A 22,534-nucleotide genomic window follows, 5' to 3' on the forward strand; every position below is an offset into this window, starting at 1 on the left:
AAAGTCTTCAGGTAGACAATTCAAATCAAAATCATTTATTTTCAATCTCAACTCTAATATTTTTCAAAAATTAAACAAAAAATACTGTAAAATATACCCGATTGGATAGAATTTGGATTGACTTGTATGTCAACTCATGCTTCCTTCTATCCACAACATCAAATCATTAAACATACCTGAAAAGCACACGAGGAAGAAAAGCCTGAAAATCCACCACAAGACAGCCATAACTCTGCTTTAAAGCCAAATTCCATAGATTCTGCTCTAATTCCAGAGTCAGGCTTGATATTCAACCTCATCTCCATCCTATGCCCTTCAAGTACATTCAAATTTGACCCTCAAAAATTAAAATTATGCAAAAAGTATCGACCAAGCTTCAAGTGTCATGTCATTACTATTTATACAATCCTGTACAGTCTTTTTCAATCCAACACAAGTTTCCGTCTGATTATAATTGACACAATTCAAAAATAATGTTGTGTATGCACATTTGAGGAGCTTTTGATGATAGACGGGCAGGCAGTTCTCAATTTGATCGGATTTTGGGACTAAAAATTGGGAAAAATTCATTATTATTGAATGTTGTTTAAGAATGTTGGGTGTAGGTTCTAGAGGGGGGTTGTCTGGGGTGAGGGGTGTAAGGCAAGATGGGGTACGAGGGGTATGTGGGGTTAGATCGCAAAATTTGGGGAATTTTGAGATTTTTTTCACAAAAAACACTAGAAAATTGACAAAAAATGACTAAGAAATGGGAAAGGGTTGGACCCACAACCCCACACTGCCCCTGGAGATGACCCCTCCGTGACAAAATTCAAAACCCTTCAATTTACCCAATTTCCATACTCACATTTCTCACTACACCTATCAACAGCATTATCGACAACCTTTTGCCACTCATTTGTCACAAATGATCCATTTCTAGTCCTAAAGCTGAATTTCAAGTTGTCCAGACTACTAACACCATTCCTGTCAACAACTTCCTCAACTTCATGGATACACCTGACCAGACAGCATTCATCCTTTCGTTTTTCTTCAATATTTTGGTATTTTTCTTCCGATTTTAATGATGGACAAGTTCTAAAGCATTTTTGAATTGTTGTGTGATTTACGTAGAGGATTGGAAACTCACAGCAATCACGTGGTGAACTTTCAGGCTCTTTTAGGGCTGAACAGTCGGAATTTTGGTATGTAAGCTGGAAAAAATGAGTTTTTGGTCGTAAAATGGTCATATAGTTGATTTATTTGGTGCTGGTGTGGTATAGTGCAGGTTTATCACTTTGTCATGGCAGGTATGGGTACGTAGTAGTATGTCATACCTGGACGGGACCCTGGGGACGATGGTGGTACGGTTTATGTTCACTATTGGTACATAATGCGCAGTTTTAAGCCTATTTCAGTCCACTGTACCAATTATCCCACTTATACCGCTCCATACCGTCACCCCAGGTACCCCAGATATTACAAGACCCCCTACAATACCCCCTTAATTGCGCCAAGCTTAAATCAAGTAAATTGACCAATTTATCACTCCACATAGCCTCCCATTACCCACTCTACTTACAATGTTAACAACATTCATTAAAATTACACAGTAAAATAAAATCACAACAGATTTTTCCATTGTTATGAGTTAATCAACAGCCAGAAACTAACAGAGTGAGAAAAATTGTTCACCAAAATGATATTGCTTGGTGAAGTTTTGGAGCTTTGAAAATTAAATTGCGGAAATTGTAAATTACATTAAATTAACTATAATTTTTGAATGAATTTAATAAAAAGCTATTGGATTGATGGGTTGAGGTGAGAGGTGTGTCTAGGAGGGGTCTAAGACGTACACACATTCAATTTATTTTATAGAGTCTAATGGAGGACCTTATGAGGCCTGATGGAGGACATTGTAAGCTAAGCTTCACATGGGAGCATGGTCCTGGAAAATAATTGACATCAAGTTACTAGTTGAGGCCAATTTAATTACTTTTAGTCAAAATTGACCAAAATACAGCCATTACAGTAACCCCTATTATGTTTTGCTGTCAATACAGCAACTTAGAGGCAGTCTAGTGACTAAATTGTAAATCTTTGGGATATGCCCTTTAAGTAACTGACCCGAAAAGCACATGTCGTAATAATGGCTAAAAACCGAACTCCAGACTAACTTAACTCTGATCCCAGGACAGATTCGATGAATTCTGGCCTCAGCCGAGAGTCAAATCGGCTTTGAGCTGGATTTAATGCAATTTCTTCACATAGTACCAAGTCAAAGTCGTGTAGAATTGGGCAACAAGTCAGAGTCATGCAGTCTTAGTACCGGATTTTGGATCAATTAATAAATAGATCGTGACTATTTTGGGTGACATCATGCATCAATTCTAGTTCCTGTGGGCATCCAAAGAACTCATGGAAGGAAGTAGATGAATCAGACAGTACTGCACTTGGAATCGGAAGTTGGCAAGCTGTAGCCAGTGATAGGTTCAGTTTTAGGCGACATCAATGAGAGACAATGGATCATAGTTGGTCTGTATAGCCAGCGAAGTAACTAAATTAATCATAAATCAATCATTATCTCCAAAATTGCCTATAATTTAACAAATTAATCAATTATTTTTATAAAAATTCATTATACCCAAATTTACATCCAAATTGCTCAATTTAAGCCATACTTTCATGACCTAGTCGATAATTCATGATCATTACTGCTCGATAATTTACTTTTTTGTTTGCCAAAATTCACAAAATTCACAAAATTTCTAAAAAGTCGGTCACCGAACTCACCCATTTCTCTTTGTCAATTTAAGTGAAATTTTAGCACACGCATGACTATAATTATGAGAAATTATTGTGAAATGGGGCATGTATGGATGTTTGTGGATATAAAATACCAATTTTTGCATAGAATTTGCATCAGTTGGAATTGTTGCGTAAATGAAAATTGTTAAATTTTGAGATTTGTCCATAAAAATTAGCAACAATGGTGAAATTACAAGAAATTTTGACAATTTCTGCAACTTTTTTGAACTTTTCGGTAAGTTTTAAAATCCAGTCAGTTCCAAAATTACTAAAAATTTCCTTCCAGACCTCAGACTTCCCACCAGCGTGCCTCAACATGCTCGACAAGAACGTATACCTCTTTGATTGCTGTGAATATCCAGTTATACCTCGTTCCAAGTCAATTTACCGGAAATGTTTAGGAGATTGCAGTCCATTTGACTATTGCTGCTTCCAAGAGTGCAGTGCCACTGAGAATGGATCGTTTTCTAATGGAACTATGGATGTGGAAAAGACAAAACAAATTTTTGCAATTCAGAAGGGTCATAAAAGATATTCAAACTTGACAGAGCAGTGGATGAATATTGTTAATGACTCGGTGGATAAGTGCAGTTGTGAGTGATGAATTTTTGGATATTTTTTGTGGCTGTTTGGAGTGATTTGACTGACTTTAGAGGGAATTTGGGGGTTTTTGACGATTTGACACTCTTTAACCCTCATTTACGCCCTAGAATCTTAGCATAAGTCAGGTAATCGATCCAGAATTCGGTATCAAGTCTACATGATTCTGACTTGGTGCCGAATTCAGAATAACTCAGACTTGACACCGAATTTGACCTGAGTTTGACCAAACTCTGACTTGATAATGGACTGACTTGAACAACCGAGACCCTGACATTATGACGGACTCGATTTGAAGTACTTCTTTGACTTAATAGTAGTATCAAACTCAGTCTGGCAACATGTGTGACTCTAATGTAACTCCGGGGCTTTGAAGTGACTCTGTCAATCATAAATTCAATGGCCAACTATCTAAGTCTAATCATACCTATTTCAATTCCAGCAATTCCATCATCACCAGATCAAAAGACATGTGAATTCATCTACGAGTCAATGGCTTGCATATTTAAAGAAAATTTCCTCAATTGTCCAAACATGAAGGACAAAATTGAGTGCAAAGATGTGAAAATGGATATGCAGGAATGCTCACAAAGTGAAGGATCCTGGAAGTTCATTACTGATGCATTTAATTCAGTCAAACCGAGGGCATATGCTAAGAGATATGAGACATGAGGATGTAAATTGAGTTTTGTAGGATTTAAATTGAATTAAGTACAATAAAGGACAACATTTACATGACATAGTTGTTATTTTTGGACATTTAATAATGAAAATTTACAAAATTATGGCTTGATGTTTTCAGTGACATACTTGCTGTTGTAATAAAATGTTAAAAATTAGTTCAATTCTACTTGTGTTGGTCATTATTGGTGTTAAAATCAAGGTTAGACATTTGTTGTCACTTTGGGTACATTTTTGAATCGAACAGAGTTGGTAATTGGCCGATGGTATGAGTTCAACACACCATGACACTTTCCACCACGTCCCCTAAGACACTAAGACACTAAGACACTAAGTTACAACGACACCATGACACCAAGAGACCATAAGACTCTAAGGCACCAAGTGACCAAGTGGCCATGACACCAAGACGCCAAGACACCATGACACCATGACACAAAGAGCCTATCCGATGAAAACTCGATTGCCAACTCTGAATCCAAATTTTCTCCATTTTTTGAATTTTTTAATTCCATATCCATCCTCTCAGATCACTTCCAGCGTCCCATCAGTCCAATGTGACTCAATTTACCAAACCCTCCCAAACCCCTTCATCTGCTGCAACTACCCAAAGTTCCTCATACCGAGAATAATAGTCAATGAGTGTACGAATGACTGTAAAGGAACAAAAGACACATGCTGTCCATATCTATGCATTGCACAAAAATCTAAAACTTTTGTGGACGAAAAGCTGAATAAGAGAAAAATTAAAGAATATTTTGTGGATGGAATTGATGAGCAGGAATTGGATGTTGTTAAGAATTTATGGAAGTTGGTCATAAGTCGGGCGATGGATGAATGCGTCAACAGATGTAATTTTTGGAATTAATTTTTTTTTTGAATTTTTTGACAATTTTTTATTTCAGTTCACGTGTCTAGAAATCTTGCAAAATGCATGCCACAGTTCTACAGCAACATCATTGAATGTATGAAGTTGGAGAATTTTTTGAGATGTCCAAATTACAATCAAACTGAGGAATGTCTGGAAGTTAAGGGAAATTTGAATAAATGCTTTAGAAATTCGACGATTTTTTGAATCTTTGTTTAAAGTTCGTCTTTTGTTGATCTAGGATCTGAAAATAAAGTGGAAATAAATTATTAAATTGAGATTTTAATGTGACTAAGAGACCAAGACACCATGTGACCATGACACCATGAAACCATGACACCTTGACACCAAGACACCAAGAGACAATAAGACACCAAGACACCAAGAGACACTAAGACACCAAGTGACCATGTGACCATGACACCAAGACACCATGACACAATAAGACTAAGACACCACATTTATGTGACAAAAGTTCAAAATGAACAATTTTTATTAAATTTCATCAAATTTTTGTGCATTTAACAAAACATCCAAAACATCCTCAACGTCCAGCATGATTACCATGTCCTTGCTCAACAGCCATCGTTCCCTTCTCCTTATCAGCCTTACGCTGTTCATGAAAAACTCCAAACAGCATGTCCTCAGTTGACTTATCACAAGTCTTAATTGCATCCTTCATCTCAGTGCATTCACTGTTGTCTTTATAGTCAGGACAGGCAATAAAATTGTACCTACGGATGCAATTTATCAAGTCAAAAACGACCATAGCTGCATTCTCCTCCTCAACTGTCTCAGCAACATTGTGTTCAGTCAGACATTTTTTGATGTTTTCATCCAAAATGTCCTTGTAGGCATCGCCAACATTACCACGACCCGACTGCTGACCAGCACTTGTAAAGACATTCTTAATATTTTCATGCTTTAATTTCCGATCGCTGTAAACTTCAAGTTCTTTTAGGAAGCAGACACGTGCACAGTATGGCTTTGATGGTTCCGATGTGCATTGCTGTTCGCATTGTTTTAAAAGTTTATCGTCATCGTATAGGCTCGGATAGGTACAACAGTCAATTGGATGAATTTTCATGTCAACAACATCACGACAACTTTTTGCATTAATTTGAATCTGTAAATGGAAAATGAGGAACAAATCGTGACTTTATAATTGAAATTTTTGGGTATATTGGGGATTGTTTGGGAATTTTGAATGGCTTTTTTGGGTCAGTTGGACGATTTTTGGGTCAGAGCTGATTTTAGACGTTCGCTAAGCCCGGCAATGGGCTCTTGTGCTCCAAAACTAAGGGATGGGGTCAGTTGGAATGAATGTGGAGCTGATTAATAAGGTTGAGGTGATTTTTGCAGATTTTGAGTCAGTTTGGTTAGTTCCAGGCTTTTAGATCTGGGACGGAGAGGTGAGGGACACAGTATTAACAAAAATGTTCATACAGTTTCAATATTTACCACAAAAACAGCGACGACGAGTACCAAAATTCTCATAAACATGTTGTCTCTGTGAACTGAACTTTACCAATGGAACTAAAATTTATGAAAAATGTCCGAAAATTTGATAATGTTCTACAACATCTGATTAACAATTCAGAACAAAACAAGATGTTAAAATTCAAATTATCTTGTAAAGTTTGAAGCTTGTTGAGTCACTGGCATTTCCAAATAACTTTTTGACAACATGAGTCAATCAAACTCTCATGAAGCAGAAATCCGACATTGAAGTGGGGTTTGTTCAGTTATTGCGTAACGTTGACATGGTGTGGGACCGTTCTACGGAGTTCAAGAGGTGATGGGTGTATCGCCAATTTCTATTAAACAGGAACATATCATCTCCAAAGGAGGAGTGCAAAGATGTCGATTTTTCAGGTTTACGTAACAAGTGAATGACTCCCTTCTATGACCTTTGTCTGCATTTGATTGCTGAATAAAACAAGACATTCAAAAATTTACCAAACAAGTTTAAATTCACTTCTTATTTATCAAACTATCCACCTAGATTACATACGGATTAAAATAGAATTTTATATTTAGTTGACAATGATGAACAGTTTTGGAATTTTGAAGATTTTTATAGTTTTAGGGCAAATTATGATGAAGTGTACAATTGCTGTTGATGTAAGTTAAGTTAAGGGTCAGGTTAATTGATCTAAAGTCCTGCGTCATGCAAGAATCACGTCAGTTAGGTGCAGAATCTGAAATAAAGTTGTCATGGCTCTGGAATAGTGTCGGACCCAAAATCAAACCCGACCAGGTCATCTTGTCTCTAATTTGGTGTCGAACTGGTTCAAATTCGGCACCAGATCAGTGTGATTCTGAGTTGGGACCAAATTGTATTAAAATGTAGCACAAAACTGGGGTGACTCTGACATGGTATCGGATTAGGTTTAAATTTTAGTTCCTATCGGGTACCATGGGCGTATCAATCCGAATTCAAATCTAATCCGGCACTAATCTAGAGTCACGTCAGCCCTAATAGGCAAAGAGTGTGCTTCTATTGTCCAGAAAAGCCACTAAAGAACCTAAAACCGGTCTATTTGGCTGTTAAGGCAACCTCGTGCCAAACTTCAACCGAATTTTACTCAAATCAGAGTTATACCAGCCTTAAGCCAAATTTAACCCGTGTTTGTCACTAAAACAGAGTCTTAATGACCTGAATCCGGATCCGGCACTTAACTAGTGTAATTCTGAAATGATACTAGATTGTGTATCAACCAACCACCTTGCCCAATTCCTGACCTACTTTCATTATTTCCAGTTCTCAGTCAATCTCTCAACTGAATGCACAGAACTCCTTAAACTTCAAAAAACGCCATCCGATTGCTGTCAATATCCTCGAATGGAAGCAAATGATGAAATTGTCAAAAAGTGTGATGCTGACTGTCCAAGAGACAAACTTGATGCACAAAATTGCTGCTATAGATCGTGTTTATTTACTTCCAGTGGAATTTACGAAAATGACAAATTTAATGAAAACAAATGTGTCGATTCATTTGCAATTGATGAACAGAATGAGGATTGGAAGAAGGTTGTGAAGGAATCTGTTAAGAATTGCCATAAGGAAGGTAAGCCTGATTTATTTTGGGGTAATTTTGTGAATTTTCAACGATTTTTTTCAATTCTTTCAGTTCACGAATCAACAAAAATTACAAACGACAGCTGCATACCAAATTATATCCATGAAATTATCACATGTACCTTCAAAGAGAATTTTATGACTTGTCCGAACTTTAATGATGACAAAATGTGTGACACAATGAAGTCACTCGTGTCAGAATGTTCGAAGACTGATGGAAAGTTCATTTTTTATAACTTTTTCTTCTCGAGTCAGAAGTCTGGAACTGCTTTTGTGTAAAGGTCAAGAGAAGTTAATTCAAATGTGGCTTTTATTACTTAATAAGGAGAATCAACTTTTAGACTTCATTTCCCCCTTAGCAATTAAATCTCATAATACCCCCCACTCCATAAGAGGGTTACATAATAAATGAACGACAGTTCACCCAGAAAACACACAAAGTCACGCTGGTGTCATAAACTTTGATTATTTCGCTGAATATTCATGATTTCACCTAAATGTCTCCAAAAGTTGGCTCTATCATTGGCTTCTGTCTGACAATTATTGATACTAAATGCTATTTTTATCGACCGCTTGTCTCGATGAGCCCTTTGGTCACTCTAGCCAGATTGTCTATCGTGTATTTTTCTGGGTTAATAATTCATAAGACATTTAGTTTAATCATTCAATAAATGATGTAAATTTTAATGAAAATATAAAAATGCTAACATTTGGAATAGAAAATTTACAATAAAAAATTGTTATTTTAAAAAAAGTTGAAAATACATGCAAATGAAATAATAACACATAAAATAGAAAATTGAGCAACAGCAGCGAGTTTATCGTTTTTTTCTGATTTTTCTGTAATTTTATCACAATTTATACAAACATTTATTTAGTGTAGATTAATATTTTGATGTGAATGAACAGAAAATTAATAGTAATTCCAATTTTGTGCTTTAGTCGTGACTTTTTAAGATTAAATACCATTAACTTACCCGAAAAACAATGAAGACAGCTTTACTGCTCATTTCAGCTCTTACCCTGGTTAATAACATTTTAAAAATCAATTAAAATTTCAAACTAACTCAATTATTCCAGCTTTCAGCACACGAGGACTTTCCAGAAGAATGCGAAGAGCTTTTCGACGAAAACATTCATCCCCAAAAATGCTGCAACTATCCACAACGAAAAATTCTCGATAAACACACAAAAAAGTGCAAGAAAAATTGCAAAAATTCAAAATCAACTCCAGCTGGTTGTTGTGAACTTGACTGCATCTATCACGCAACTGGTGTCCTTAAGGATGATCAACTCGATTCCGAGGCTGTTGTTCAGCTTTATGAGAACTTCTTGGAGGATAATGGTGGGGGGAAATATGACAATTGGATGGAAATTATTGAAGATTCTGTGGAAAAGTGTGGGGAAATTGGTAAATTGGATGATTAATTTGATGATTTGAGTCTGAGTAGCACAGGTCGGTTAATTGAGCTGAGATAAGGCTCCAGGCAGGCAAGACATTGACTTGGCACTTGATTTTCTCAGAATCCACTAACAAGGCAGTGTCACGTCGGTCTGAAGTCGAATTTTGGATCAATTAACCGGATTATGATACTCAAGCAAGTAGAATGTTGCGGCTATGACTCCTATAGATCTGTAGTCAGAGATATTGCGACTTGTTGTCTGAACTCTTGGATATTGTGATCATATCCCTTTTTCCATGGTGTATTCAAGAAGAAATTGAGGATTTTTGGGTCAGTTATCCTTCTTTGGACTAATTTGACTCAACTGACCATACTGATCATTTGGTTCCACTTGTCAAGCACCAATACCGAGTACAGTCCAATTTCTGCCAACAGCTTCTTTTCTGGAGTTCTTTGATCGTGATCCTCGTGATTTCTTACATATTAATGAATTCCATACAAGCCACAACAATCCTTCGAAACTACCTTAATTCAAGGATCAGACACCAAGATCAAACCCCATCGTAAACATCACTAAAAGTCGTAAACCTTGTGATTTTTTTTCATTCTATTCTTCAAATCAATAGTCATAAAAATTACAGCTTTTCACGACCGCATTTAACCTTGAATTTTTTTTATGCATTTTTCTAGTAAAAAAGTCATCGGATGTGTTAGTCTGCAACATTCCAGAATACATTCTCGACTTCCTCGACTGCGTAGATTCCAAGAACTTCCTAAATTGTCCGAATTTTAAGCATTCAAAGCCATGCAACAAAACTAGCTGAGAATGAGAGCAAATGCGGAACCAAATTTAATGGACATTTCATCATAAATCATCGATTCTGGAATACGAAAGCTGATGATGAGGATGGGAAAGGGGCTAAAAAGTCATAAATTATGGATTTGATGTTGTAATGCAGTGTTGTTCAAACTGTGTGGTGCGGGAATAGTTGGGAATGGGTGATATCATTAAGAAATGATATGAGCAGCATGTTTGGTGGATTTTTGAGGTCGAGGATGCTCACATGAGGTTGATGGTTATTATCTGAGGTCGAAAATCACCATCCGAGGTCGAGGATCACCATCCGAGGTCGAGGATCATCACATGAGGTCGAGAATTACCATCCGAGGTCGACAGTTACAATCCGAGGTGTGCCGTAACACAAAGTTTGAACAGCACTGATCTAGAACCTAAAATCAATATTTAAAATCGCAATAAAAATTGAAAATATTCAAATTCTTAACATTCACGTATTAAATTTTCACTTTCTATTAGGGGACCGTTCATAAGTTACGTAACGCGGGGTATCACATCCCCTGCCCCTACCCCTCTCTGCATCTCCTTCTCCCATAGATTGAGGGGTTACCAAATCTCTAATCAGCACCCTCCATAGACCCTATACATAACAACCGCACGTCCCTACCCTAAACCATACATTTGTAAATCCACAGCTGATTCCTCAAGTCGTGCTTACTACAAATTAACTAAACCGTGCCTTAAATTTGTCTTTATTCAAACTTGTGCCTTTATTTTAAATTACTTTTTTGTCGCTGTTCAGTTTCAACTACAAAGTCAAAGCAGCAACTTCAAGGAAAAATGCTGAAATTTTTAATAATTTTTGCACTTTTTTCAGCAATTTTTGGTGCTTCATTTGAGGATGTCGACAAACGGTCGTCAATAGAACACAAAATTGTGTGCCACTTGAACAGCTTAAGGTGTAAATGTGGAGATATTGACGTGATAACTTGTAAATGTAAGGAATGGTCCAGGGAATGTCCTGAGGGTTTTGAGTGGGATGTGGACAGCTGTAAATGTAGAGGAAGAGATTTAGATGATGTGGATGGGAAGGATGTTGAGGAAGAGACTCAGGAAAGTGATTTGGAAGTTGTTGAGAATAATGCCTTTAAGATTCTCAGTTCCAATCCAGAAACTGAAGAAAATCCTTCAAATAACGATGACAAGTTCGGACCTGATGATGGCAAGATCCAACCACAAGATGACAAGATACAATCTCAGGATGAGCAGATCCAACTACAACATGACAAGACAGTTGGCAACTCAGAATTGCCAAGAAAAGACCAAATCATGTTCAGAGGACGTAAACCATGGGATTTAATGAGGAATACAACAACAACGACTAAAATGCCTTTGGAAAGCTCAATTGACAATTCACAAGAAATGAAATTGACCTCAAATTGGTCAGAAGCAGTTAAGAGCTCAGAAACAGCAACAAGCTCAGAGACAGCTACAAGCTTAGATGCTGCTACAAGCTCAAAACTGGATAAAAGCTCAGAAGCAGCCAAAAGCACAGAAGCATCTAGAAGTTCAGAAGCAGCTAGAAGTTCAGAAGCAGCTAGAAGTTCTGGTCCAGCAAAAAGCTCCGAAGCAGCAAAGATCGAAGAATTGCCCAAAAGCCCATCTGAGCATCTAGTAACGGATTCTAAGATTCAAGACAGTAGTTCACAAGATCAAGCCACTCAGGAAAACAGTCAAACAACTCTTGAAAGCAGCAAACATCCAGCATCAGTCAACAAGAGTTCAGCACCTCCGGAAAGGCTAGATAACTTGAATAATAGCCCAGAACCCACGGATAAAGTTCCAGACACTCCCAACATCAGCTCAGACACTCCAAACGTCAGCTTAGACATCCAAAAAATCAGCTCAGACACTCAACAAACCAGCTCAGACATTCAGAACACTTCCCAATCTCCTTCAAGTAGTAAATCAGAAGATACTGAGTTTGTGATTAAAAGATTCATGTCCTTTAGTAGTAAGAATGAGGATTCATCAACTATTCCCGAATCGTCATCAACTAATGACTCAAGTGGATCATCAATTCCTCCTATTGATTCAAATTCTAATCCAGAAAACAGCAATTCAGAGCAAATTTCATCAGACAGTCCAAATTCATCCTCAATACCAACTGAGTCAGAGTCATCAGATACACAAACATCTGATATTGGATCAACATCCATCCAATCAGATTCAGTACATCCATCAACATCAAATCAACCCATAGAATCTCAACATCCATCAACAGAACCACCACCCCAAAGTGAACTCCATTCAACTTCCATTCATTTGTCATCAAGTCATTCAACTCATGGATTAATAGAAATGCCATCACATTATGGATCGCATGCAATTCATAAGATACAGTCTGAATCATCACCATCGAGTGAAGAAAACAGCTTAGAAGTAACTTCATCAAGTGATGATGAGTCATCGTCGTCATATATTATGCCTGTATTTCCTATTGATCATAAGACAACATCTGCAGTGTCAGAGTTGTCATTAAGCACATCTTATGTAGATCAGGTCACATCTGACATGGATTCAAGTGTGACTGACTTGGATTCTGAAGGAACTGACCTGCATCCTGACTTGGACTCAGCCACATCACACCTGGATTCTACTGCATCTGACCAGAATCCATCCGAACCTGACTTGGATTCTACCACGTCTGACTTGGATTCAACTGATTCTGACATGAGCCCTTCCACATCCGACCTAGATTCTGCCGCATCTGACATGCATCCATTCGATTCTGACTTGGATTCCATCGCATCTGACATGCATCCAGACTTTGATTCGACCAAATCTGACCTGGATGCTACTACATCTGACTTGGATTCAACCGCGTCTGTTCAGCACCCTACCACATCTGACATCCATCTTTCAACATCTCCCCACCACCCATCCACATCTCACCCTCTCACAACATCCATATCCACCTCATCCCCATCCAACGACTCATGTTACATCCCAGAATGTCGACAATGTGATGAACTAGACCTAGAAAATTGCATCTGTTATCAAGTCGAAATGGAATGTCTTCCTGGCTATACAATATCATCTGATGGATGTGAATGTGAACGTGATAATTCAACAGCAATATCTGACGTATGTCCAGGCTTAATATGCACAGATGGACTTAGTGTCAATGAAGCATTTTGTAACTGTAGCCATAAAGTATGTCCATCAGTTGCAGCATGTGATGGTAACTTCCTGTTGGACCTGGATTCATGTAAATGTGTCTGTGGATTAAGAGAATGGAACTGCCAAAAAAGCTTCATAATTAACGAAGAAAAGTGCGAATGTCAACCACCACCATGTAAGCCAGTCTTTCCATGTCCAGTCGGTACCCATTGGGACTTTGACATGTGCACATGTGCCTGCTCAAATCCACCGAATTGTACATCCGATAAGTATGTTGTGGATGCATATTCCTGCAAATGTGTCTGTGCCAATCAGGACTGTGACATTGGATACATGACGGATGAGTTAACATGCGAATGCGTGCCTGAACATGAACCAGAATGTCCATCAAAATTCGTGTATGATCCAATGCTGTGCCGGTGCATATGTCAAGCCTACAATGACTGTCCATTCAACTTTCAATGGGACGAAAGCCTGTGCAAGTGCATCTGTCCAAAAGCTGAAATTTGTGACAATGACTTCATATGGAGTGATCAACAGTGTGACTGCATCTGTAATGCTAACAAGACATGTCAACCTAACTTTATATTCGATAATAGGAAGTGTGACTGTGTATGTGATCCAAAACTCGATGACGATGGCTGTGAAGTCGGTCATATATTTGATAAGAGAATTTGTGGATGTGTTAAAGGTGTTCGGCCACATTGTCCAGCTGGATTTGTTTATAGTGAGGAACAGTGCGACTGTGTATGTGCTGTTGTTGAGAAGTGCACCGGCAAGGGCATTTTTGATCACGATACGTGTAGATGTGTTTGTTTGGATGAGGAAATTGATTGTGAATTTGGTATATTTGAGAAGGAGGTGTGTGACTGTGTATCGGGACTGCCGATTGACTTCTTTGGGGGGCATTTTCATGAGGATTCGTGAGGTTGGTGTGGAGAAGGGTTTTGTTAATTTAATAAAGGTTTAACAGTTTATTTACTCAAATTAATTGTGCATTTAATTATTTTGAGGCTATGTTGCCAATTTTCAGGTTATGCTTCCAATTTTCTGGTTGCAAATTTGTAGGTTAGGTTGCCTATTTGTAGATTATGTCCCCAATTTTTAGGTTAAGTTGCAAATTTTTGTAGGTTAGATTCTCAAACTGTAGGTTAAATTGCCATTTTTTTAGGTTAGGTTCCCAATTTGCAGGTTAAGTTGCCAATTTTTCTAGGTTAGATTCTAAATTTGTAGGTTGAATTGTCAATTTTTGAGGTTAGGTTCCTAATTAGTAGGTTAGGTTGTCATTTTTTCTAAGTTGGATTCCCAAATTTTTAGATTAAATTCCCAATTTACAGGTTAGGTTGTCAATTTTTCTAGGTTAGGTTGTCAATTTTTTTTTAGGTTAGGTTCCCAATTTGAAGGTTAAGTGGCCAATTTGTAGGCTAGATTGTCAATTATCAGATTATCAAGTTGTAGGATATTATAGGTTAGGTTGCCTATTTCCAATTTTTTAGGTTAAGTTTCAATTTTTAGGTTAGAATTCCTGAAATAAAATCAACAAAAACAATTTTTTTTTTCCAATTTTTAAATTTAAATTCTTTTATTTACAACAAATTTAACAAATTCTTAGTCAAAACTTAACAATATTCCAATATCTAATTAATTCAGTCTCTTAATTCTAATTTCCATCTTATTCTTCACGTCTAGCCTTAACCAAATTATGAATATGACTCAGCCCAAAGCTCAATCGTCTCTTGCTTGTCTGTTCCTTCTCCTCAACTTCATCTCTTTGTCTCTTAATCTTATTCTCATTAAATTCCTTCTCCAATTGCCTTGCATATCTCATCTTTGCATTCAATTCGGCAATTTTAGCTGAATGACTTGCTGCTGCATTGCTGACATAAGATGTTGATGAATTGTCAGTTCTTTTTGGGATGTTTTGTGGCTTACTGCTTTGAATTGTTGAGCTACTTTGTGGCTTAATGTCTTGGAATAAGGAACGTCCCGAGAATCCAAAGTTTGCCTTTTTCGGTTGTTCTGGTTCCTCTGGTTTATGCTTTGTTGGTGTCGGTGGAACAATTTTGGATAGAATGTTGGCCACGCTGAGGTCGACAGGCTTTGATAAGTCAAAGTACGGTCTGTCAAGGTTGAACATTGGCTTTGGAGCTGCCTTGTGGTCAACTCGTGATCTTTTCAAGTCAAGTGATCGTTTCTCATTGAATGACTTGGTTCTCCTTAATGAGCATGACGATAATGAGTCATTGTCAGCTTCTACAGACTTGAATCCGATTGGTTTGATATGGCTGGATGACTCAGCTGAGATTTGGATCTTCCTTAATCTATCGCCAACATCCTTAGCTGTATATGAGGCTTGCTGTGCCTTCTTCTTCTCCTGAATATCCTCGATTAAACTTTTACGGTAGTTCTTCTTGAGTACAACGACTCTTAAGCTTGGTTGTCGCTTCTTCTTTGGTGCTGCATCGTAAGCACGACTGATGTTGTTTTGGACTGTACGGACTGTGAGTTGATCGTATGAGACTGATTTTTGTGAACGGGTGACTCTTGGTGATTCCATTTTTGATGATTTTGAGGTTATTTTATTGATATTTTGAGGTTATGTTACTGATTATTAATTGATGTCGACTGATTGACCTTTAGTTGATCTGTGATTGAATTTACTGATTTTCTGCTGATTTTTAAATTAAATTCTGATGATTTTTTGAGTTTTGAGATTCAAAATTGAATTATTGACAAATTTTTAAGTGCTTAAATGACTTTACTTGTTGTAATTCAAAACTGAATTGATGATCTTGTTAAATCTTGTTGATTATTTATACTGAAAGTTTAGTTAATGAGAATCGATCAGGTAGAAAATGTTTGGATGACTTTGTACCTGATATAAACAATCATTGTTATTGGACAACAAATAATTGAGATTTGGTGGAAATGTTTGGAAAATGGTACCTGGAAGGGTTGGGTAATTGGAATTATTGAGTAATTTGATCAAAATTAATTTAAATTATTTTGATAAAAATTGACTTGATCTTTCCCGCAAAAATTGGAAATTGAATAGTTTGAGGGTACGAAGATTCATTGTTTTTAAAATCAGCAATCAACAAGGTAAATTGCACAAAACATTAAAATGTTGCTGATTATCATTTTTTGCAATCGAAATTCTGCAATTTTTCTTCAAAGTATCTACAAATTTGATGAAATTTCTGGAAATCTTTGACAAATTTGATAATTTTTTCACTAATTTCTGTGATTTTTTTGGCAATTTTCACTGAATTTGACAATTTTTTTACAAATTTTAGCGAAATTTCTACAAAATCTGATCAAGTTTCTGCAAATTTTCATCAAATTTATGCAAAATTTTACCAATTTTAATAAAATGTTATCAAATGCAATTGAAAATCTTCCAAATTTTCATTAAATTTGAATAATTTAAATCGAATTTAGTCAAAATTCCATCAATTTCAATTATTTTTCATTCAATCAACATCAAAATTCCCAACATGATCTTCATTTCATCCGTTAAACTTAATTTCAAATCCACAATGTGACTCTGCCCACAAAAAACAGAAAGTACATCCAAGTGGGGGGCAAAAAGCTTTCAAACATTTTTAAAATCAAAACAAAAAAGACAAGAATAAAAAAAGAAAGAAAAAAAAAATAAACAAAAAGTTCTACATTTTAATAATATTAAAAAAATCAAATTTAAGTGCAATTATTACAATAAAAAATGAATTTTAATGTCTGCCGGGCATGCATGACACCAGACAGTGACAATAAATTGACGTCAATATTCACAGAAAATGGAAAACTTTCAAATTTTGTTTTTGAATTGACAAATTTGAAGGTAAATTTGCAAATTTTTATAATTAAATAGAAAAATTCAAGAAATTTCAAAAAAAAAATCCTCCAAAAACCAGCATAAATGGAACTAATCGCAGTTATTCAGTCAGTCGTCCTTCACACTATTGCGTAAAAATATTTACAAGGTTTTGGCTGGTCAATGACTCTACTTTGAATAACATTGCCGAATATTGTTCAGTTTTTGAGACAGTTAGGCACTTATTGACCCATTTTTATATGCTGCATTGATGGAATTATTGAGAATATTGTGAAATAATTGTGAATTTTCGTCATTGAAATGAAATTTTTTGTGTTATTGAGTGATTAGGCTGTTTTGTGTGAATCTTATTAGAATGTTTGGAGGATTTTTTGGTTGTTGTTGGGTGAAGCGAGGGCAGGTGGACGTGATGGGTGGGATTGTGGTGAATTTGAGGGTTATTAAATGCGAACATTGAAAAGTTTGGTGAAAATTTGTCAATTTTTGATGAAATTTGATTATGATTTGACTAAAATTCGTAATAATCTCCTTAAAATCTGTCAGTTTCTGCCAAATTTGTGCAAATTGACAAAAATTGCATGAATTTCGACAAAATAATCTGAAAATTGATCAATTTTTGTCAAATTTGGACAAATAAATTCAAATTCTGTCAAAAATTCACTAAATTTTGTCTGAAATTTTTCACAATTCACAAAAATTCTGCCAGATTTAGTTTAAAATTACAAATTTTGCTACAATTTATATTCATTTTGTCAAAAAAAACCAACTTGATCAAGTTCAGTTAAAGAACACAAAATTCTTCAACAACTATCCAAATTTTGCCTGAAAATCAGCTCAACCAACAAAAATTCCAAAATTCTGTCAAAATCTTCCTAAATTTGCCTCAAGTTAGTCAAAATCCGTCAGAAATCTGATTAAATTCTGTCTAAATTTGCTAAAATCCATGAAAAATTCCATCAATTTTGTTCAATTTCTTTCAAAATCTGCTAAAAACCTGTCAAAATCTTATAAAACTGTGTCAAAAATCTGCCAAAATTCAGTCAAAATTTGCCACGAATTTGACAAAATCCATCAGAAGTCTGCTAAACTTCTGTCAACTTCATTTGATTTCTCCCAAAATTTGCTAAAAATTCCCTAATTTCCCATCAATATCCAATCTCTAAAAATTTCATATCCACTCTAATTTCAGATCCCAAACATCAAAGAGTCTCCAGCCTTACTATGTCCATCGTGCATCAACGACCTCACCAAGGCCATCTCATTTCGCAATTTATTCATCAAAAATCACAAAAATTTTACCGATTTTTATTCCCAGTCAAAGCTCCGCAGTCTCCTGTGTGGCATCAAAGTCGATGACAATTTTGACTGTGGACCGTCCAAAATCCATCCAGCACCAGAACAGCATAAAAATTCCGAAATTCTCGAGCACTGCCTGACAAAAGGAACTGAAAATTTGCCAGCTTTTAATATCCAAGGCTACATTAAGGACCTGCTGACTGAAAAATTTACTGTTAATTCCGAAACTGAGCAAAATTTTACACAAAATAAGGAATCAAGCCTTAAAGTAGCAAAAATTCAAGAATCATTCATCAAACAGGAACCGATGGAAGATGAAGTTGAGGAACTGGACGTGCCAGCTGCTGATAAAGTCACAATTAAGACCGAGGACGGCGACAAATTTGACATTTTTGAGGCATCAGATCCAACTTTTAATGACGATATGCAGGATGATGACTATAATTATGGAGAGTACAGCGGAACTGCCACAAATAATTCAGAATTTCCATTACTCCTGTCCGCCCTCAGTTCCCGTAAGTCACCAACCCAGCCAACATCCTCGCTATGTCAGAACTGCGGTCACATGTCCGATAATGGCTGTCAAAATTGCAGCATGACTGATTCAGCCTTGCTGGACGTCCATCGTGGCTCACAGCGGGAAAAAATAATTCAAAAATATTTAGAGGATCCGACAGTGACCATTACAGCGCTGTCCAGGTGGGCTGATGTGCCTAGGACGACCGTCGGACGGATAATCGAGAATTTTAAGAATAACAAGAGTCCAATAATCAAAAGACCTGGTGCTGGACGTAAAGCAGGAACTGGAAATGTCGAACGTGAGGAAAAAATCATCGAAATGCTGAAAATTCATCCACAGCTGACAGTAAGGCAGTTGGCACAAATGTTTGGGACATGTCCGGCAAATGTTCAGAAAATTAAGGTACGACATGGATTGGCATTTAAGAGACGTAGTGGGGGAAGTGAGAGGAGCGAGGAGGATGACAATTAAGGTGCGTGATTTGATGAAGATGTAGACTGAAATTTTATTAGAAATTTAACGACTTTTTTGGAATATTTAAATAAAATTTTTTATATATTGAAAAATTTTGAGATTTTTTATTGAATTTTGAGGCTTATTTCCAGTCGGTTGAGCAGGTTCCTTTACTTAAGTGACTTTGCAGGTGGTACTTGAACTCGAATGTTTCGTGACATGATCCACATCTGAAGGGTTTGAGTTCTAAAAATTGACAAAATTGAAAAAATTGAAAACATTTAAAAAATTGAAAAAATTGAAAAAATTGAAAAAATTGAAAAAATTGAAAAAATTGAAAAAATTGAAAAAATTGAAAAAATTGAAAAAATTGAAAAAATTGAAAAAATTGAAAAAATTGAAAAAATTGAAAAAATTGAAAAAATTGAAAAAATTGAAAAAATTGAAAAAATTGAAAAAATTGAAAAAATTGAAAAAATTGAAAAAATTGAAAAAATTGAAAAAATTGAAAAAATTGAAAAAATTGAAAAAATTGAAAAAATTGAAAAAATTGAAAAAATTGAAAATTTTAAAAAGTTGAAAATTTTAAAAAAATTGAAATTTAAAAAAATAATAAAAAAATTGAAACTTACTTTAATAAATTCAAAAATTGAAAATTATTAAAAAAAAAAAAATAAAAAAATTCAAGAATTCAAAAAAATTTAAAAATTTTAAAAATTTCAACTCTTTTCAACTTTCTTTTTTAAATTTTTTTAAATTTCTTTAAGTTTTTTTCAATTTTCAAATTTTTTAAATTTCCAGATTTTTTTTGATTTTTAAATTTTTTTAATTTTTCTTCAAATTTGCTCAAACTTACTCGAATGCACAAATTTCTTATGATTCTTCAACACATCCAGCGACGCAAACTTCAGTCCACAATCCTCACATTCATGCTTGTCAGCTTCATGCTTCCTCATATGCCTTCCTAATCCACTCTTCAGTATAAATGATGCTGAACATATTTTACACACAAAATTCCGCTGATTATTCTCACTTCTCATATGATTCTTAAAAGCATCCTGATTGCCAAATTTAGAGCTGCATTTTGGACAGACGAAGGATTTTTGCAGATGTGTGTACTTGATGTGGATGCGCAGATGATGACTTTGGGTGAATTGCATTTGGCAGTGACGGCAGTTGAGGGATTGTTCTCTGGAAATTGGAGATTATTATTAGGAATTAACACAAAATTCATCATTTCTACTTACTCTTCCCGATGTTCAGTCTTCCTATGCTGCACACTGTCTACCTTAGTTCCAAAACTCTCTCCACAATAGCAGCACATCCATTTCTTATCACTAATTGCTGTAGAATTACTCAATCTCATTCTCTTTGGATTATGAGCTGTTCCTGCATGTTCCTGACTGTCTAGGTCACTATTGGATTTATGTCCATATTGTGAGCTATTGAATGCCTTTAAGTTGTCCTTCCGACTCCGTTTCCTGGACTTCTGACTTGTTGATTCCTCCAAATATTCATCATCATCTTCCTCATCTGAATTATCACTGTCTAAAGCATGCAGCACTTCCTCTGGTAAGTCACTAAACTTAAATTCTTGAATTTCCTCAGGTTCTTCCTTGATTTCTGTCTTAATTTCAATTAAATATGTTCCTGGATTCTCAAAAATGTTCGTCCCTGTCGTGAACTGCTCGTCCTCATCTTCTGGTTCCTTCTTGATGTCATCAGCTATCCTAAACTCATCAGACTCTTTATAATATCCATCAGCATCTCCTCCTATCTGCTCACTTTTGATTTCCATCTCTTCATCCACAACTTCCACTGACCATTCATCATATTCAGTCACAGCTTCAGCTGTTATTTCAATGTCAAATTCCTCAAATCGACATACTTTGTAGATCTCATTGAAGTGTCTGTTGTTGACTAAAATTGAATTACGAAGTTCGAGAGCTTTTTGGAGATTTCCTGTACATTTTGGACATATTAGGGCTGGACATTGTTTGAATTCGAGGATCTGGAAGTGAAATTTTGAGTAGTTTAGTTATTTTGGGGTGAATGAGGGGAATTTGAGGGTTTTGGGGTACAAATGAGGTGTGTTAGGGTCATATGAAGCTGTGAGCTGCTTTGGGCTACTAAGAGAGCCTATGTGCTGCTCGGGTAGCTGTTTCCGAGCGACACAATGAGGCAAACCTCAATTTTTTTGCAATAATTGTTCCTGAAGTCTCTGATTCGATGAATTACTTAGACCGAGACCAATTCCAAGTCTCAACAAGCCTCAAGACCGAGACCACATACCCTTGTTCCCCAAAACCCCTCAAACTTGATCCCCACAAGTCTAAATTGTCATCAATTTTCTCACCTTAATTCCGCTAACTTCATAAATTTGTTTTGCAATTTTTCCATTATTTCCGAAAACTTGATTAAATCTTGACGTCTTTTGAGCTGCTAAGCAGACTCGACACATTTTACCGTCCACTGACATGACTGTCTTGTGCAATTGTGAGGTGATTAATCAGCAGTCACATGAAGTTTTGTTGAGATTATTTGGATATAAAGTTAGTTTAGTAAACTATTCGTTTGATGTACCTGATTGTGGAAACAAAATGTTTTGTAAACAAATGGATAGTCCGGAATTTGAGTTGTTCGGACAATAGGCAAGTAGGGAAGGCAAGATGATTTAGAGCGCATTTTTTTCAATTTTTGTAACACAATTTTTGGTTTAAAAATAAAAAGTCAAATTCTGGTGCTTTATTCACAAAAGATCAAATGAGTCTATTACTCAGAGGCATATCCAGAATGTAGGTACCCCGAACAGCATAATGTGCTTACTAGGGCACCTCTACATACGACGATATTAACTGCAATAGGCTTAGTTGCCTTGACAATACCGGAACAGCTGATTTAAATCAGTTTTGCAGTGAAAATTGCGGTTTATTGCATTATCGCAGCTCGGAAGAGGATCCAATCTTAGCCTAACCTGGTCATACACTGACCTGACCCTGGGTCAAGTGACAATCCCCAACATTAAATTCA

At 36.1% G+C, this 22,534-nt stretch overlaps 5 protein-coding genes and 2 long non-coding RNA genes across 8 annotated transcripts; 4 read left to right on the forward strand and 3 right to left on the reverse strand.

Moving 5' to 3' along the window:
• Positions 1-6: 6 nt before the first annotated feature.
• Positions 7-1,646, reverse strand: LOC139099790 (uncharacterized). Its single transcript, XM_070652312.1, has 3 exons — positions 1,562-1,646; positions 848-1,193; positions 7-548 (listed from the first exon to the last, which is right to left on the reverse strand). Exons 1-3 carry the CDS (start codon positions 1,619-1,621, stop codon positions 352-354), a joined length of 603 nt encoding a protein of 200 aa, XP_070508413.1. The 5' UTR covers positions 1,622-1,646; the 3' UTR covers positions 7-351.
• LOC139099791 (uncharacterized) lies at positions 699-4,072 on the forward strand. The gene is made up of 3 exons (XM_070652313.1): positions 699-3,022; positions 3,074-3,380; positions 3,830-4,072. Exons 1-3 carry the CDS (start codon positions 2,969-2,971, stop codon positions 4,057-4,059), a joined length of 591 nt encoding a protein of 196 aa, XP_070508414.1. The 5' UTR covers positions 699-2,968; the 3' UTR covers positions 4,060-4,072.
• A 123-nt stretch (positions 4,073-4,195) lies between these two features.
• LOC139099797 (uncharacterized) lies at positions 4,196-5,150 on the forward strand. Its single transcript, XR_011545364.1, has 3 exons — positions 4,196-4,270; positions 4,598-4,919; positions 4,974-5,150. It is a non-coding gene; the product is annotated as an uncharacterized lncRNA (long non-coding RNA).
• A 246-nt stretch (positions 5,151-5,396) lies between these two features.
• LOC139099788 (uncharacterized) lies at positions 5,397-6,519 on the reverse strand. 2 transcript variants are annotated; one of them, XM_070652311.1, is made up of 2 exons: positions 6,398-6,519; positions 5,397-6,062 (listed from the first exon to the last, which is right to left on the reverse strand). In XM_070652311.1, the coding sequence occupies exons 1-2, from the start codon at positions 6,437-6,439 to the stop codon at positions 5,481-5,483; spliced, it is 624 nt and encodes a 207-aa protein (XP_070508412.1). In that variant the 5' UTR covers positions 6,440-6,519; the 3' UTR covers positions 5,397-5,480. The 2 variants fall into 2 exon arrangements, with proteins under 2 accessions (XP_070508412.1, XP_070508411.1); XM_070652310.1 differs by having other exon boundaries at positions 6,383-6,453.
• A 407-nt stretch (positions 6,520-6,926) lies between these two features.
• Positions 6,927-8,659, forward strand: LOC139099796 (uncharacterized). Its single transcript, XR_011545363.1, has 3 exons — positions 6,927-7,060; positions 7,701-8,007; positions 8,071-8,659. It is a non-coding gene; the product is annotated as an uncharacterized lncRNA (long non-coding RNA).
• An 8,362-nt stretch (positions 8,660-17,021) lies between these two features.
• Positions 17,022-19,617, forward strand: LOC139099785 (uncharacterized). The gene is made up of 2 exons (XM_070652307.1): positions 17,022-17,241; positions 18,425-19,617. Exons 1-2 carry the CDS (start codon positions 17,125-17,127, stop codon positions 19,520-19,522), a joined length of 1,215 nt encoding a protein of 404 aa, XP_070508408.1. The 5' UTR covers positions 17,022-17,124; the 3' UTR covers positions 19,523-19,617.
• On the reverse strand, positions 19,585-22,112 carry LOC139099782 (uncharacterized). Its single transcript, XM_070652300.1, has 4 exons — positions 21,861-22,112; positions 20,752-21,515; positions 20,361-20,695; positions 19,585-19,750 (listed from the first exon to the last, which is right to left on the reverse strand). Exons 1-4 carry the CDS (start codon positions 21,981-21,983, stop codon positions 19,647-19,649), a joined length of 1,326 nt encoding a protein of 441 aa, XP_070508401.1. The 5' UTR covers positions 21,984-22,112; the 3' UTR covers positions 19,585-19,646.
• Between the last annotated feature and the right edge of the window lie 422 nt (positions 22,113-22,534).

This window comes from Chironomus tepperi, unplaced genomic scaffold, assembly GCF_022539635.2.
Source record: "Chironomus tepperi strain 1889 unplaced genomic scaffold, CSIRO-AGI_Ctep_v1 contig_486, whole genome shotgun sequence".
NCBI classification, from domain to species: domain Eukaryota; kingdom Metazoa; phylum Arthropoda; class Insecta; order Diptera; family Chironomidae; genus Chironomus; species Chironomus tepperi.

What these genes read in the sequence shown, in the direction of transcription:
- LOC139099790 (XM_070652312.1), bottom strand. Translation starts at nt 1,621, where the DNA reads ATGGAAAAATCTGTTGTGATTTTATTTTACTGTGTAATTTTAATGAAT. An exon ending in TAATGAATGTTGTTAACATT is followed by an intron (nt 1,194 to 1,561) that starts GTAAGTAGAGTG and finishes CATTTTTTCCAG; the next exon opens with CTTACATACCAAAATTCCGA. An exon ending in TGATAGGTGTAGTGAGAAAT is followed by an intron (nt 549 to 847) that starts GTGAGTATGGAA and finishes CCCAATTTTTAG; the next exon opens with TCCCAAAATCCGATCAAATT.
- LOC139099791 (XM_070652313.1), top strand. Translation starts at nt 2,969, where the DNA reads ATGGTGAAATTACAAGAAATTTTGACAATTTCTGCAACTTTTTTGAAC. An exon ending in CAACTTTTTTGAACTTTTCG is followed by an intron (nt 3,023 to 3,073) that starts GTAAGTTTTAAA and finishes ATTTCCTTCCAG; the next exon opens with ACCTCAGACTTCCCACCAGC. An exon ending in CTCGGTGGATAAGTGCAGTT is followed by an intron (nt 3,381 to 3,829) that starts GTGAGTGATGAA and finishes TTTCAATTCCAG; the next exon opens with CAATTCCATCATCACCAGAT.
- LOC139099788 (XM_070652310.1), bottom strand. Translation starts at nt 6,439, where the DNA reads ATGTTTATGAGAATTTTGGTACTCGTCGTCGCTGTTTTTGTGGTAAAT. An exon ending in TTGTGGTAAATATTGAAACT is followed by an intron (nt 6,063 to 6,382) that starts GTATGAACATTT and finishes TTCCATTTACAG; the next exon opens with ATTCAAATTAATGCAAAAAG.
- LOC139099785 (XM_070652307.1), top strand. Translation starts at nt 17,125, where the DNA reads ATGAATTTTAATGTCTGCCGGGCATGCATGACACCAGACAGTGACAAT. An exon ending in TTGAATTGACAAATTTGAAG is followed by an intron (nt 17,242 to 18,424) that starts GTAAATTTGCAA and finishes CTCTAATTTCAG; the next exon opens with ATCCCAAACATCAAAGAGTC.
- LOC139099782 (XM_070652300.1), bottom strand. Translation starts at nt 21,983, where the DNA reads ATGTCAGTGGACGGTAAAATGTGTCGAGTCTGCTTAGCAGCTCAAAAG. An exon ending in ATGAAGTTAGCGGAATTAAG is followed by an intron (nt 21,516 to 21,860) that starts GTGAGAAAATTG and finishes TTTCACTTCCAG; the next exon opens with ATCCTCGAATTCAAACAATG. An exon ending in TAAGAAATTTGTGCATTCGA is followed by an intron (nt 19,751 to 20,360) that starts GTAAGTTTGAGC and finishes GTCAATTTTTAG; the next exon opens with AACTCAAACCCTTCAGATGT.